The 14,158-nt window shown below is 36.3% G+C and overlaps 1 protein-coding gene across 2 annotated transcripts in view; it reads left to right on the top strand.

Moving 5' to 3' along the window:
- Nucleotides 1-14,158, top strand: part of MAP4K3 (mitogen-activated protein kinase kinase kinase kinase 3) — a 193,273-nt gene that overhangs the window by 108,069 nt on the left and 71,046 nt on the right. For both annotated transcript variants that reach the window (XM_025354623.1, XM_025354622.1), the window contains exons 7-12: nt 3,085-3,127; nt 4,628-4,700; nt 10,335-10,466; nt 10,645-10,707; nt 10,795-10,876; nt 10,978-11,088. In XM_025354623.1, coding sequence (XP_025210408.1) covers nt 3,085-3,127; nt 4,628-4,700; nt 10,335-10,466; nt 10,645-10,707; nt 10,795-10,876; nt 10,978-11,088 — 504 coding nt within the window. The remainder of the gene's footprint in view (nt 1-3,084; nt 3,128-4,627; nt 4,701-10,334; nt 10,467-10,644; nt 10,708-10,794; nt 10,877-10,977; nt 11,089-14,158) is intronic.

The following is a 14,158-nucleotide window of genomic DNA, read 5'->3' as shown; positions in this document are numbered from 1 at the left end:
CAGCTACCTGCCACCATGCTTGGCTAATTTTCATATTTTTAGTAAAGACAAGATTTCACCATGTTGGCCAGGCTGGTCTCAATCTCCTGACCTCAGGTGATCCTCCCACCTCGGCCTCCTAAAAATGCTGGGATTACAAGTGTGAGCCACCGTGTCCTGCCTTCTCATAGTCTTTTATTTATTTAGCTGGCAGAGGAGAGCAGGTGCTCTAGATGTGCTGGGGTTAGCTCAGTGGTACAGCAGGTGCTATGGTAGGAATCCTCAGCATATTTCTAAGGATACTGCCATCTCCCCAGTTTAGATTTGTTTCTTTCACTTATTTTTCTTGTCCCTTTTTCTTTGTTCATCCTTCCTCCTATTTCTCTCTTCCTCTTTTGTTTTCGAACATTTTCTCTAACATAAAGATTTTTAACCTTTTTTGAGGATAGAGGCTGGGGCAAATCTTATTGCTCTCTGGGTCTCTGATGATAAACCATGAACTGTCTTCTGAGAAAATGCCCTTACGTGCACGTCTTCAAATTTTCCATGAAATTTCAGTGGACTCACAGATAACCTGCTGAGATCCCTCGTTTGAAGGTATTTTTTTTGTAAGCCACTTAAAAGACATAACCAAAGAGCTTTTGGAGTTCAAAGGTAGAAGAGCTCACAGGAAGATGAGTAGCTCAAGAAAGGTTCTGTGTCATTGGCATGTAGATGATCTGGGAGGATTGATAGATTTTTGCCAGAAATGGAAGTTGGAGTACATTTCAAGCAGAGAAAACAATGTGAGCAGGTACAGAAGTTAGAAAGTGTGGGCCATTTCAGAGAACATAAAAACTGTACTATATTATTGAAGAGAAGAGAGTGTGTGAGACTAATTAGAGATGGGACTGGTTGGGTAGTTTGGTGTTCCATTATGCGAGGACTTGTGTGCTAGACTTCAGAGTGTGGGCCTAATTGGGTTGATTTGAGCCATCACCACCATTTCTACTCCTGTCTAAGCCACCATAATACTATATCATGTGGTCTTCTGTAATAGCCTTCTGAGTGGTCTCAATGCTCCCATTCTTAGTAGTTTTGTAGTCACTTTTCCACTTGGCGACCAAAGGGACCTTTTCAACCATATCTTGTCACTCTCCTGCTTATAAACCACCATTCGTTTCCCATAATACTCAGTATAAAGTTCAGATGCCTTTACCATGACCTACAAGGTTATACCGTGATCTGACCCATGCATTTCCCTGTGACCTCATCTTACACTCCACTTGTCTCTGTTTTACTCATTCTTTTCCAGCCACACTAAACTTGCCAATCTTGGAATATGTTGAGCTCATTCTAGCCCCAGGTCTTCAAATTTCCTCCTCCTTTCCTGAAATAGTCTTCTCCCAGAGTTTGGCGTGGCTCTGTACGCTTACTTCACCCAGATCTCTGCTCATGTATTACTGCCTTTGGAGAGGCCTTCCCTGCCCTGTCTTCAGAGTAATTATCTCTGCCTGACTTTGAATCATTTGTTGGTTCATTCATTCATAGATAGATGATAAATATATATTTGTTTTTAGTTTTTTTCCCCTACTTGGATGTAAACTCCATGGGAACTGAAACTTATGTATTACTGTAACCCCAGAGCTTAAAATAGCACTTGACTACTAGTGGCCTCTCAGGGAGGGAAGGGAGGGAGGAGAGGACGGCCATGATGTACAAGTGACATGATATAAGCTATAACTTAAGAAAGTTAGTCTGAGCTGGAGAAAGGCCAAACTGAAGCCTCTGACAGAAGTCTTAGATGGCTAGGGACTAGATCAAGTTGAAATCCCTGCTCCTAGTCTCTTTCCTTTTTCTTCTTCCCCCACTATTCCGTAGAGCTACAGTAGTATCAGTGGGTGGGTTCAGCTCAGCTTCACTGGTGACATTTGGAGTTTGGGAGCCTTTTTCTTTCTCCCCAATGCCCTCTCTCCTGAACTAGTCTTCTACTGTTTCTTCCTCACGTTGGTTGAGAGTAGGAGGATTCCCAGTATTTTTTCCACCAAACCCATACTTACATGATTGATGGCACCTTGGACCAAAGAGTCCACAATACCTTTGGGATATAGTATTTCTACCTCTTCCAAAAGCTTTGAGCTTATTGAAGATGAAGTCATCATTATCTTCTTTGAGCTTAGGTCAAGAAGCAAAAGTGGGCCGGGCGCGGTGGCTCAAGCCTGTAATCCCAGCACTTTGGGAGGCCGAGGCGGGTGGATCACGAGGTCAGGAGATCGAGACTATCCTGGCTAACATGGTGAAACCCCGTCTCTACTAAAAATACAAAAAACTAGCCGGGTGTGGTGGCGGGCGCCTGTAGTCCCAGCTACTTGGGAGGCTGAGGCGGGAGAATGGCGTGAACCCGGGAGGCGGAGCTTGCAGTGAGCTGAGATCACGCCACTGCACTCCAGCCTGGCGAGACTCCGTCTCAAAAAAAAAAAAAAAAAAAAAAGAAGCAAAAGTGGCTAAAATGCAGCCAAATCATGCAGACGAGTGACATTTTAATTGTGTGGGCCTGTGGCTAGTTGTTTATATACTGGATGGGCCTAAGCGCTTGGCAAGGCACATTAGGGTAGACAACCTCATGTACTAAGCAGCGTGTACTAAGGTACAGTCTCATATACCAACCCTGTTCAATTGATGGTGAGTTCCTAGAAAGGGAGGTTCTTAAAAAAAAAAAGAAAAAGAAAACCACACACAAAAACGCAGGCAAGAATAATCAAGTTTAAAGTGTAATGTAAACAGTTGAAAATGCTTTGTAAGGTTACATTTTAGTGTAGTAATAGTGTCTGATCAACGAGGAAATAACATTTTGATGAAAACATATATCACTTTTATATTAACATTCATACTATGTTAGTAGCAGCTTTTTTGCAAGGCAGAACATTTAATAAGGATAGTCAAATTGCCTAAAAAGTGGACAGTAGATTTACCTGTGACTCTAATGATATAACATTTTAATTAAGCACACTTTAAGTATTTCTAGGTCTAAGGCTGTGATTATTTTAAATATGTATATTTAGTATATATGTGCTGTCCGATAAAATATCTATTTCCTACTTTAACTAAAATATTGTTACTTTAAAGGGAGCTAACATTCTGTTAACGGATAATGGTCATGTGAAATTGGGTAAGTAAATTGGAATTTTGTCACATGCACAACTCTATTCTAAAATGTAGTGAAGTTTATGTTTTCCTTTGTAGGACCAGGTTTTCCCTCTCCTAAGACGGCATCTATGTATTTTTAGATGGAAATCTCGTTGCCGTGCCGTCGCCTCTCTGTATCCACTTCCCTTAAACAGGGATAAAGTCTGTCCTTCACATGAGACAGATTTGTTGTAAAGATACTGTGAAAGAATATCCTTCTGAAGTCTTTCACCCCTAAACCCAGGAATGGGACTTCTATAATAGTAAGAAATCTGTACAGAATTACCTTGTAACCAAAAAAGAAGACAAATATAAAAAAATCAGTAACTCCAAAAACACTTTATTCTTTACATAAAGCTTTTAAAATAAAAAACAGCATTACTTATTTAAGAATGTAATTTAGATGCTGAATGTTGCTTTATTTCAAACAGTAACTTATAACTTTAGGTTGTTAAATTTTCAATTAAAATAGAGTTCAAAACCTAAATAATGACTTATTTTGGAAGTTTAAGACAACAAATGTTCATTATAGTTTTATGAACAAAGTCATATTTGTTAGTATTAAATGAAATAGTTAATAACAAATACCAGTTATTTTAAACGATGTCTATTAGGTAAACCCAAATTAAAAAGAAGTATTTTATAAAAATATAGATACAACTATTTTGGACTATAACCTGTGAGATTAATCAGATTTAAGAACATGTATCTAGAAATAACGTAATAAAAATTTCCTGCGTGGCTTCTACATATGGGAAAAGCAGAAAAGATATGTCCTGTTCTTTTTAGTTAAGTTTTTATCAGCAGTTTAATATTTTGTGCCAGTGTTATGTGCCTCACTCAAAGACATACTATTTATGTCTTACTTGAGAAGGATTTAGAAGTCATCATTAGTAAAATAGAAAATATTAGATCTCCAAATATTTATCTTAAAGAATAGTAACAAATCATACATAAAAATAATCTCCTGATAGGGACTGATATTGGTACTAAATGTATTCTTAAGTTTGGGGATATTCTGATTGGATGTCTTTTCAAGCTACAAGTAGACTTACTGGTTTATCTGATGTCATTCACAGGTATGGAGAAAGTGAATGGAATATAATGTCTCTTAAAGATCCCTTCCAGTGATATTCCTTGGATTTCTAGTCCTGAGAATTAGAAATTACAATATTAATAAGTCTGGCAATTTACATTCTCAGCTATAACTTTCTCATCAAAATTATTTGATCTTGACCTTTGTTGTTACTTGATTTATATGGGAATATACAGGAATCTATTTGGCTGTGATATGTATTCACTACTTTGTGATATTTTAATGCTAGTCCATTAAAGTTAAAATTTGTAATGTGATGTTTGAGAATATCCCGTATTGCTGTGAAATTAACTTAATAAAAATAACTTTTAAAAGTTTCTTCTTATGTTGCCTTAAACAATTTTATTGTCTGTCAGTTTCCTAAATGTTTCTCATTTTTTTTAATAGCTGATTTTGGAGTATCTGCACAGATAACAGCTACAATTGCCAAACGGAAGTCTTTCATTGGCACACCATATTGGTAATTGTATTTTAATTGATATTTAATATTTTGTTCTATCATTAATGGATATACCATTTCTAAAAAACAGACTGGTCAAAATTTTTCAGACTAAGACAGATTAAGGAAAAAGTCATCAACCGGCAAAGTAATTTAGGCATGTACACTTACGGATGGATTACATGGCCAGAAAATAATCTACCATGTTATTTTCCATTAAGCAGAAAAGGCTTTAATGATTAATATGGCTTTCAGGAACCTTAATATTAGTTCTAGCCTTGCTGGAAAATCCTGACTCTTTTTCCTTACATTTCTCGTGTATTTTCACAGGTGTTTTTATATTTTTCTTCACCCGCATTTCCAGTCCATATTGTGATTAATCTTTCAACATTACATTATTTAAGTACCTCTTTGCTAAAAACTTTTTGGCATGTCTTGGTTGCCTATAGGATCAAATGCAGATTTCTTGACAGTTGAGTCTTCTGTGGTCTGGCCTCTGTCTGCTTCATTAGCCTTAGCTCCCACTAGTCTTCTCCATGGACCTTCATTTCTAGCCATGTTTGTCTGTTAGATACTGATCATAGTGTAAAAACTATCCTACTCGTGTATTTATTTACAGAATAGTTTTTGGCCACTTACTATGTGCTAGATGTGATATTAAGCAGTATGATTATAATGGTGGATTGGTATAGAGCTTTTTTTGTTCGTACCATTACTTTGAAGTAACACCACCCTGGAATCCTTGCTTTCAGTTTATGTGCAACCACTCCCCTGATGCCCTCTTCGTCTGACCTATCAGTAGTCATATAGCACTAATTGCTACTACTAATTTTTTTATATTTAGAATATGATGTATATGCCATTTTCATGATTTATCTTTTTATCAATATATATTTTAAAAGTCAAATAATGCTAAAAAGGCATATGAGAAAAACTCTTATAACTTCTGCCATCTCTAGCATTATTCATTTACAGATACTGTGTTATGATAGTTGAAGATCTTAGCTCTCTTCATTCATCTTACAGTCATCTTATCTTTCTAGTGTACTTTGCTGAGTCAGTTAACAATACTTCCCTGAAAAAAGTTTTTCCTGATTTTAGTAATTTCTTTTTTAATTTACTTAGTTTCTTGTTTCTGTTTTTAAATCCCTGATTAACACTTTCCATACCTTCCCACATTTTACAGTTTTGTACGATGCCTCTGTATAATTTTCTGTACCATAAAGTCTATCACATTATCTATCAGTGCTGATTTTTGTCTGGTTGATGTTGCTTTGTTTTTGTTTTTGTTTTTTTACCTAGAATAATCCTTCCTGGAGTCATCTTCCCCCCTGTTCCAGTCTGGACTCTTTAATTCTCTAGCTCTTTTGCCTAGCTCTGCTCTGGCTGTTTTTCATCTTCAGCTTAGCGTTCCTTTCTTGGATTCTAGGTCTTCTTCTTTCATGATGTACTCCTTCCTTTGTGTGTGACACACATACTAATATCTTTCTGAGAAAGGGTGCATGGGGAGTAACATTTTTGAGATTTTGCATGTGTATCCTTGTACATAATTGATAATTTTGGTGGGAATTCTAGGATAAGGTTTTTGAAGTATTGCACTAGTGTCTTCTGTGGTGCCCATGGTGTGATGCCATTATGATACATGATCTTTTGAATGTAACCCCCCCCCACCCCAGAATCATTCCTGGTGTTTTGATATTCCATAGTCATATACCTCAAAATATATTTGTGTTTTGATTGTTTTTACTTTTATTCATTGTACTTGGCATTTGTGCTTTATAATCCAGACTCATGTCTTTTCAATTTTGGGAAGTACTCTTGTATTACTTCTTTGATAATTTCTTTGCTATAATTTTTCCTGCTCTGTATGGAACTCATTGGTTGTATCTTGGACCACTTAAATTAATCTGTTAATTTTCTTCTATTTTCTCTAAGAACAAAAAAATCTTTTTTGTTCTATTTATAAGAGTTCCTCAACTCTTTACATTTGTATTTTCATGATGGAGACTTCCCTCAAATGTCTACTAATCCTTATATTTTGGTTCACTTTGAAGAGCACAGCACTGAAAACTGGTTCATAACTCTGTGTGTGGGAAGTCAGGTGTAAACCTGGTTGTTAGTGTTCTAGAACTGGTCAAGTGAAGGAAGCAGAGGTATTCATTGTTCTATATACGTACTTCTACTTAATCATGTCCTCTCCCTTTAACCTCTTCACTCTTTGGTGCCTGGTGTCTCTTGAGTCTGCAGTCTCTCTTCTTCGTCTTGGTCCTTATCCAATGGGAATCGGGAGGGAACAGTTACTGGGGCTTAATGGATGAGAGTAGGAATGCCAGGGACTGACTGTTGACACTTTCTAATACTCCTGTTTCCAGCCCAGCCTCAACCCCACTATTGCTACTTTTTAAACCTAACTTGTCAACATTTCCAGGATGTTTGAGGCTCGTTGGCTGCTAGTTGTTGTTCTTTTCCTTGGCACCTGCTTGGGTTTGCCCTGCCTCCTGTTTGCTACATCATTTACTATTCTTCTATTTTTCGTCTGCGTGTTATGGTTTTAGGTAAAATATGTCTGCTGGACTTTTCTAAGATGGTATGTGTATATATTTCTCTTTGTTCTTCTCATTATTGTTTTGGGTTGAGTGGAGTGAGGGCTTGAATTGCTGTCATTTTTAAGTACGCTATCTTCTCAGTTTTATTGTAAACATCTCTCATTAAATCTTCAGGATCTGACTTGATTCTTTACAGTATTCATTCACTGAATGTTAATGGTGACATTTCCAACTCCAGTTTCAGAGGTTAAAAATTTATATCATTACTCTTACAATAATGTGGGAAATATCTTGGGAACATGTGAAATTGTGAATTAGGTAAAGTTAATTTTGGGAACACTCTCCCTGTATGTGTCTTTCTGGTATTGTATCTTTCCTACCTAAAATCTAAGAATTTAGAACCTCTCTCTTCCCAAGTGATTAGGTCGGCAGTTATTCAGTTGTTTGAAGAAGTCTGCTTGAAATGACAGTTCTCAAAATTAACAGATATGTACCTTAAACGTTTTATTTCAATTTAAGACACATATGTACATTTATTCAACAGTCTGGTATAGAATCAAGGCCTGTTCTTTGAGTAGATCACTTACTAGAGTTCCATTTTAGTAATGCAAACCACACACAGCCCAATGCATCAACTACATTTCTTAGTCAGGTTTATTGAGGTATAAATTTACCCTTATTAGATATACAGTTGTACAAATTCATACAGTAGTATGAATGTTGAGAAACTTGTATGCTGTGGTGGTAAGAAACCACCAGAACACATTGACACTATCCAAAGAATTTTTTATCTTGCCTCTTTTTAGTAAATGCTCTCCTTCCATCCGTAGCATCTGGGAACCCCAATCTGATATCTGTCTCTATATTTGTGCCTTTTCCTTGAGTGGCATACAGATGGCATCATATAAGCTGTAGCCTTCCCAGTTTTCTGCCATTGTCATGTTCTTATGTAACGTACCAGTTTTTTTGGCTCATCTTTAGAAGTTTGCCTTTCTAAAAGCAAAGTCTTTCTAAAGTATTCACTAATTCTTGTTTGTTTGTTTTTGTTTTTGTTTTTTGAGATAGGGTCTCACTCTGTCACCCAGGCTGGAGTGCAGTGGTATGATCTCAGCTCACTGCAACCTCTGCCTCCCAGGCTCAAGCGATCCTCCCACCTCAGCCTCCCAAGTAGCTAGGACCACAGGCATGCACCACCACGCCCAGCTAATTTTTGCATTTTTGGTAGAGACGGGATTTTGCCATGTTGCCCAGGCTGGTCTCAAACTCTGAGCTCAAATGATCCACCTGCCTCGGCCTCCCGAAGTGCTAGGATTACAGGCGTGAGCCACTGCTCCCAGCTAGCTCACTAACTTTTAAACCTTCATTATAACTATGTGTTTACAATAGCAAGTGTAACTGGAATAAACAGTTTCAGAGATGAACCCAGTTGACTGTGATAAGCACACAACTTAGCTGGCTGGAGTAGACATGTACTAAGTGGAATATTTCCCTTGTATTTTCACAGAGGAAGGGAGAGCATCAACTAATGTGGTGAGCTAGTAAGGCAAGTTAAAAGCGTATCACTTGTATGCATTTCCCACTCCACTAGGGCATTTCTACCAGCTACTTCGAATCTAGTCTTCATAAAAGTAATAACTGACAATTTGAAATTCACTTTTCTTACAGTAATTTAAATTTTCATAAGATCTGTTTCAGATTTAGAAGATTTCAAGACCAGGGGTTTGAAAGTTAGAAAGTTTTTTGTTTTTAACTTTACTGACTTACTTGACCTTCCTGAAATCATACCAGGAAGATAAATGTGTATTTGTAAGATTATCTAGACTGCTCTTTAGTATGGAAGAGTTGAGATGTTTATTTCAGTTAATTGCTTTTTAAAATGTTGTTTAGGATTTGAAATGTTTTATATTTGAAAATTAATAATTTAAATCAGTCAAATTCAAATTTATGGAAGTATAATTAGAATGAGACTGTAGCAAAGTAAAGAGAAACAAAAAAATTACTGAATTTGGGTAACTTTCCTCCAAATAAATACATTTTTTAAAAGTAGACACTCATTTTTATAACTTTTCCATTATTATAATAGAACTGGAAAAAATGCCAAATAAGTTTTTAGTAAATATGAATTAAATACTAAATATGAAGATTCTTGGTGCCCAAAGGAATAGTTTTGGTGAAGTAAAAACGGAGATTGCCAGGTTGCAGTTTTTTGATAGAAGGAAGTAGAGCTATAGATTGTTTATTACAAATATTATTTATTGAATTTTGCATGTACAGAGAGATTGGGAGCGTGAATGAGTTTTGGACATGTTACTCTATGAAAATTGTACAATTTTATAAACCTTTTTAGTAGCTAGTATAAGGAAGTAACAATGGAATCACCAGTAGGGGACTGAAGTGGAGGGTCTTCTTTAAAAACATTTGTAAACAAAGGTTTAATTGACTCACGGTTTTGCATGGCTGGGGAGGCCTCAGAAAACTTGTAATCATGGAATAAGGCAAAGGGGAAGCAGGCACCTTCTTCACAAGGTGACCGGAGAGAGCACGCGGGGGAAACTGTCACTTTTAAAACCATCAGACCTTGTGAGAACCCTCTCACTATCATGAGAAAAGCATAGGGGAAACTGACCCAATGATCCAATCACCTCCTACCAGGTCCCTCCCTCGGCACACATGGGGATTACAGTTTGAGATGAGATTTTGGGTGGGGGCACAGAGCCAAACCATATCATTCTGTCCCTGCCCCCTCCCAAATCTCATGTCCTTTTCACATGTCAAAACCAGTCATGCCTTCCCAACAGTCCCCCAAAGTCTTAACTCATTCCGGCATTAACCCAAAAGTCCAAATCCAAAGTCTCGTCTGAGGCAAGGCAAGTCCCTTCCACCTATGAGCCTGTAAAATCAAAAGCAAGTTACTAATGAAGTGGAAGGTCTTAAGAGATGTCAAGAACTTGGAAAAGGTGAACCTTTTAAGTACTACGTATTTCTTTTTCAAAAACCAAGGCCTAAATGGGCCTTAATTTAAATAGTGATAATTCCTTGTGCCTCTGGGTGGGAGTATGAAGGAAAACATGTAACAGAAGGTTTTTATTTTCTGGAATATTTATTTCAGGATGGCTCCAGAAGTTGCAGCTGTTGAGAGGAAGGGGGGTTACAATCAACTCTGTGATCTCTGGGCAGTGGGAATCACTGCCATAGAACTTGCAGAGCTTCAGCCTCCTATGTTTGACTTACACCCAATGAGGTCAGTGCGTCATCATTGAAGAATCCTGTGCTTAAGGTTTTTTTCCTCTTAGTATGTGAACAAGTAATTTTCTTAGTCTTGTTTTATCTTATTTGGGGAATAAATAGTAATAGAATTTGTGTAATAGATTAAAATGTGAAATATTAAAATGCTGTGTAATGATTTGTTGATTTTTCAGGGCATTATTTCTAATGACAAAAAGCAATTTTCAGCCTCCTAAACTAAAGGATAAAATGAAGTGGTAAGTATTTTTATGTTATTTACTTTTATGGTAAGATGAGCAAAAAATGAATTGGAATGTAAAAGTCTAATTTTCTGAATTTCTTAGGTCAAATAGTTTTCATCATTTTGTGAAAATGGCACTTACCAAAAATCCAAAAAAAAGACCTACTGCTGAAAAATTATTACAGGTATTATTTTTGCCCTGAAATATATATATATTTTTCAAAAGATAAAATGTCATTCAATCAGATTTATAGTAAGTGTTTTGCATTGTATTTAATTTTTATAGCATCCTTTTGTAACACAACATTTGACACGGTCTTTGGCAATTGAGCTGTTGGATAAAGTAAATAATCCAGATCATTCCAGTTACCATGATTTCGATGATGATGATCCTGAGGTAAGAATTGTTTGTACCAACTGGCATGTATAACATGTATGTGTGTATGTATATATGTATGTCTGTCTGTATGTCTCAAAATCCCTTTTTTTTTTAATTTTGGGGACTAGTTTAAAAAAGCTCTTGAGGGAACAATTAATTCTTTGTCTTTGCCTTTCGTGGAAAGTCAAATGCTAGGTTTTTCTTACTCACTACTTATAGGTGACTATAGTATGAAAATGGCAAAGGCAAATCATTTAATCCTCTTGTTGAAATCATTGTGGTTATTTCAAAATAGCCATTTTCGATGAAGTTGCCAAATAAATCATTCACTGTAAAAGGGAAAGCAAATGGGAAGTGCCTAAACAAGACATTCGAATATTCAAAATTTCCCCTTAGTTTGCTTCTCAAAAAGAATCCTCAGTTTGGCACGGTGGCTAATGTCTGTAATCCCATCACTTTGGGAGGCTGAAGCAAGAGGGTTACTTGAGGCCAGGAGTTTGAACCCTGTCTGGACAACATAGAAAGACCCCATTGCTATTTTTAAAAAAAAAATTCTTATACAATGCTTATACAATTGTATAGGCTTATACAACCTCTACAATGAATTATTAGAGGTTAGTAGGAAGTATAGGCTTCACTGCTGGTGACTAAAACTCAGTTATTCACCATGGAAATGTTTTAAAATGAGCCTGTATAGTTGTTAATAAAATAATTCTAATATGACAGAAGCATTGATATTAATGGAAGCTTCACTTCTGTTTGCATGTGTAACATTCCTAGCACTGCTAATAGTTGTGGCAATCAAGATAAATTCAGTATATGTGACATGGCAGAATTCTGTTATTGGGTCTGTAACAGAAGGTGGGTAGCCTTTAACTCTACTGGCTTTATGGGAAGCCCTTAAAAATGTTATAAATTTCGTTGATGACTGAAGGTGAAGTGTTTAGAAAGATGGTCGCAGATTGTCTTAAGTCAGAGAGAACCTTTCTATCAATTCAGCATTGTCCCAGATTGCCGTCTTCTGATAGATAAGCTATTTGTCCTTTTGTTTAAAGGTCTGGAAAGGAGTTTGGAGCATAAAAATGTAAGAAATGTAAAGTGTAATTAACCTTATAATTATACTATAAAGAAGTTTTTTTTGTTTTGTTTTTGTTTTTGTTTTTTTGAGACGAGTATTACTCTATTGCCCAGGCTGGAGTGCAGTGGCACACTCTCAGCTCACTGCAGCCTCCACCTCCTGGGTTCAAACGATTCTCCTGCCTCAGCCTCTGAGTAGCTGGGATTACAGGAGTATACCACCACGCCCAGCTAATTTTTGTATTTTTAGTAGAGATGGAGTTTCACCATGTTGGCCAGGCTAGTCTCTAACTCCTAACCTTGTGATCTGCCCACCTCGGCCTCCCAAATGCTGGGATTACAGGCATCAGCCACTGCACCTGGCCTAAAGAAGTTTTTTGGTGTTGATTTGCTTAATTTTATTTTTAAGAAAGTCAAGTTTTATAAACTCTTCTAGTCTTATTTAGTATAAAGGCAGTCCTTGATGTGCATGGTAGTATGGTACTGTAAAAATGGCTGCATAAGCTAAAATTCTGCAAAGTAATCTTAATAATCAGTGGGAAAAATTTTAATTGTTTCATGACCTTTAAAATTTTTTGTTAAAGCATAAACTCTGTTACTGTCAGTTATAATTATAGAAATGTGAAAAAATGGTAAAACTATTATTTACAGTGTGCTATAAATACTAGAATCATTGAGAATTAACATGTTTAATTTCTTTGTTAATTTTTTTTTTTTTTTACTTATCTAGCAATCTGCTTATTGAGTAGTTTGCTTCTTATCATTTGTCCGTGACACAGAACAAGTATCTTTTCTATGCCTTGGCAAACTGTCATATTCCTTTCTAATTTTCTTTCTAATCATGATGTGCATCTGTTATTGACATAGTAATTTGTGAACTGAAAGGCCACCCATAAAGTTTATACTTTATGCAATTACAATTAATATACAGTGGTAACTGTTATTTGAACCATGTTGTAGGGAACTAGTGTTATTTAACTAAATTATGATAACTGAAATTGGTGCATAACAGAACTGTAAAACAAGGACTGCCTATATCCTTTTCAGTGCGCTAAATGCTACAGGATTGTGTCTTACCTCACCCTATGTACCTGTCATGTCTTTTTAAAAATGTATTCAAAGAACAGAAATAATAAACCAAATAGAGAAGCAATCTGTGGAATGAAGATTCTTCTAAAACTTTCTCAAATAGCGGGGAAAGAAATTCATCTTTCTTATCCAGACATTGTTTTGGTATTATAATTATAAATTGTTATAAATCTCTATGGTAAGTAGGTAAAATAAAGGAATTTAATTATTCCAGGGGTAGGATGTAAGAAATTCATAACATTTTTATTTGCAAATAATTTGTCATTATAATTGCTAAGTGCAGTGTTGTCACTCAAAATATGAATGTATCTAAGTATTTTAGCACTTAAACTGTGAAACTAAAACTATTGTATGCATACTCTTAAAAATAAGGGTGGGCTCAGTGGCTTATGCCTGTAATCCCAGCACTCTGGGAGACCAAGGCAGGCGGATCACCTGAGGTCAGGAGTTTGGGACCAGCTTAGCTAACATGGTGAAACCCGTCTCTACTAAAAATACAAAAATTAGCCAGGCATGATGGCTCACGCCTGTAATCCCAGCTACTCGGGAGGCTGTGGCAGGCAAATTGCTTGAACCTAGAAGGCGGAGGTTATAGTGAGCCAAGATCATGCCGCTGCTTATATATACACACACACATACCACATCTAAGTCTTAGTTTAAGTTTTTTGTAGGTTGTTCTCTGTGGAAGAAACTTTGACTTTTTAATGTTGAGTTCCTGTGTAGTTTCTATTTTAGAAGTAATTACACAGTGGTGTAATTCTAATTCTGATTTTTATTCAGTTTTCGTCTCCTATATGTAAGCCCACTTACTATGTACAGCATTATAAGATTTAATACTTTTATTAATCTGTTATGCTAATAAATTAATGATTTATGCTGTTTAAACTGGGAAGGTAAAACTGTTCTCAGAAATAATCATGGG

Source organism: Theropithecus gelada, chromosome 13, assembly GCF_003255815.1.
Source record: "Theropithecus gelada isolate Dixy chromosome 13, Tgel_1.0, whole genome shotgun sequence".
Classification (NCBI taxonomy): Eukaryota; Metazoa; Chordata; class Mammalia; order Primates; family Cercopithecidae; genus Theropithecus; species Theropithecus gelada.
Note: the sequence above shows the minus strand (reverse complement) of the source record. Positions and strands in the feature narration are given on the sequence as shown.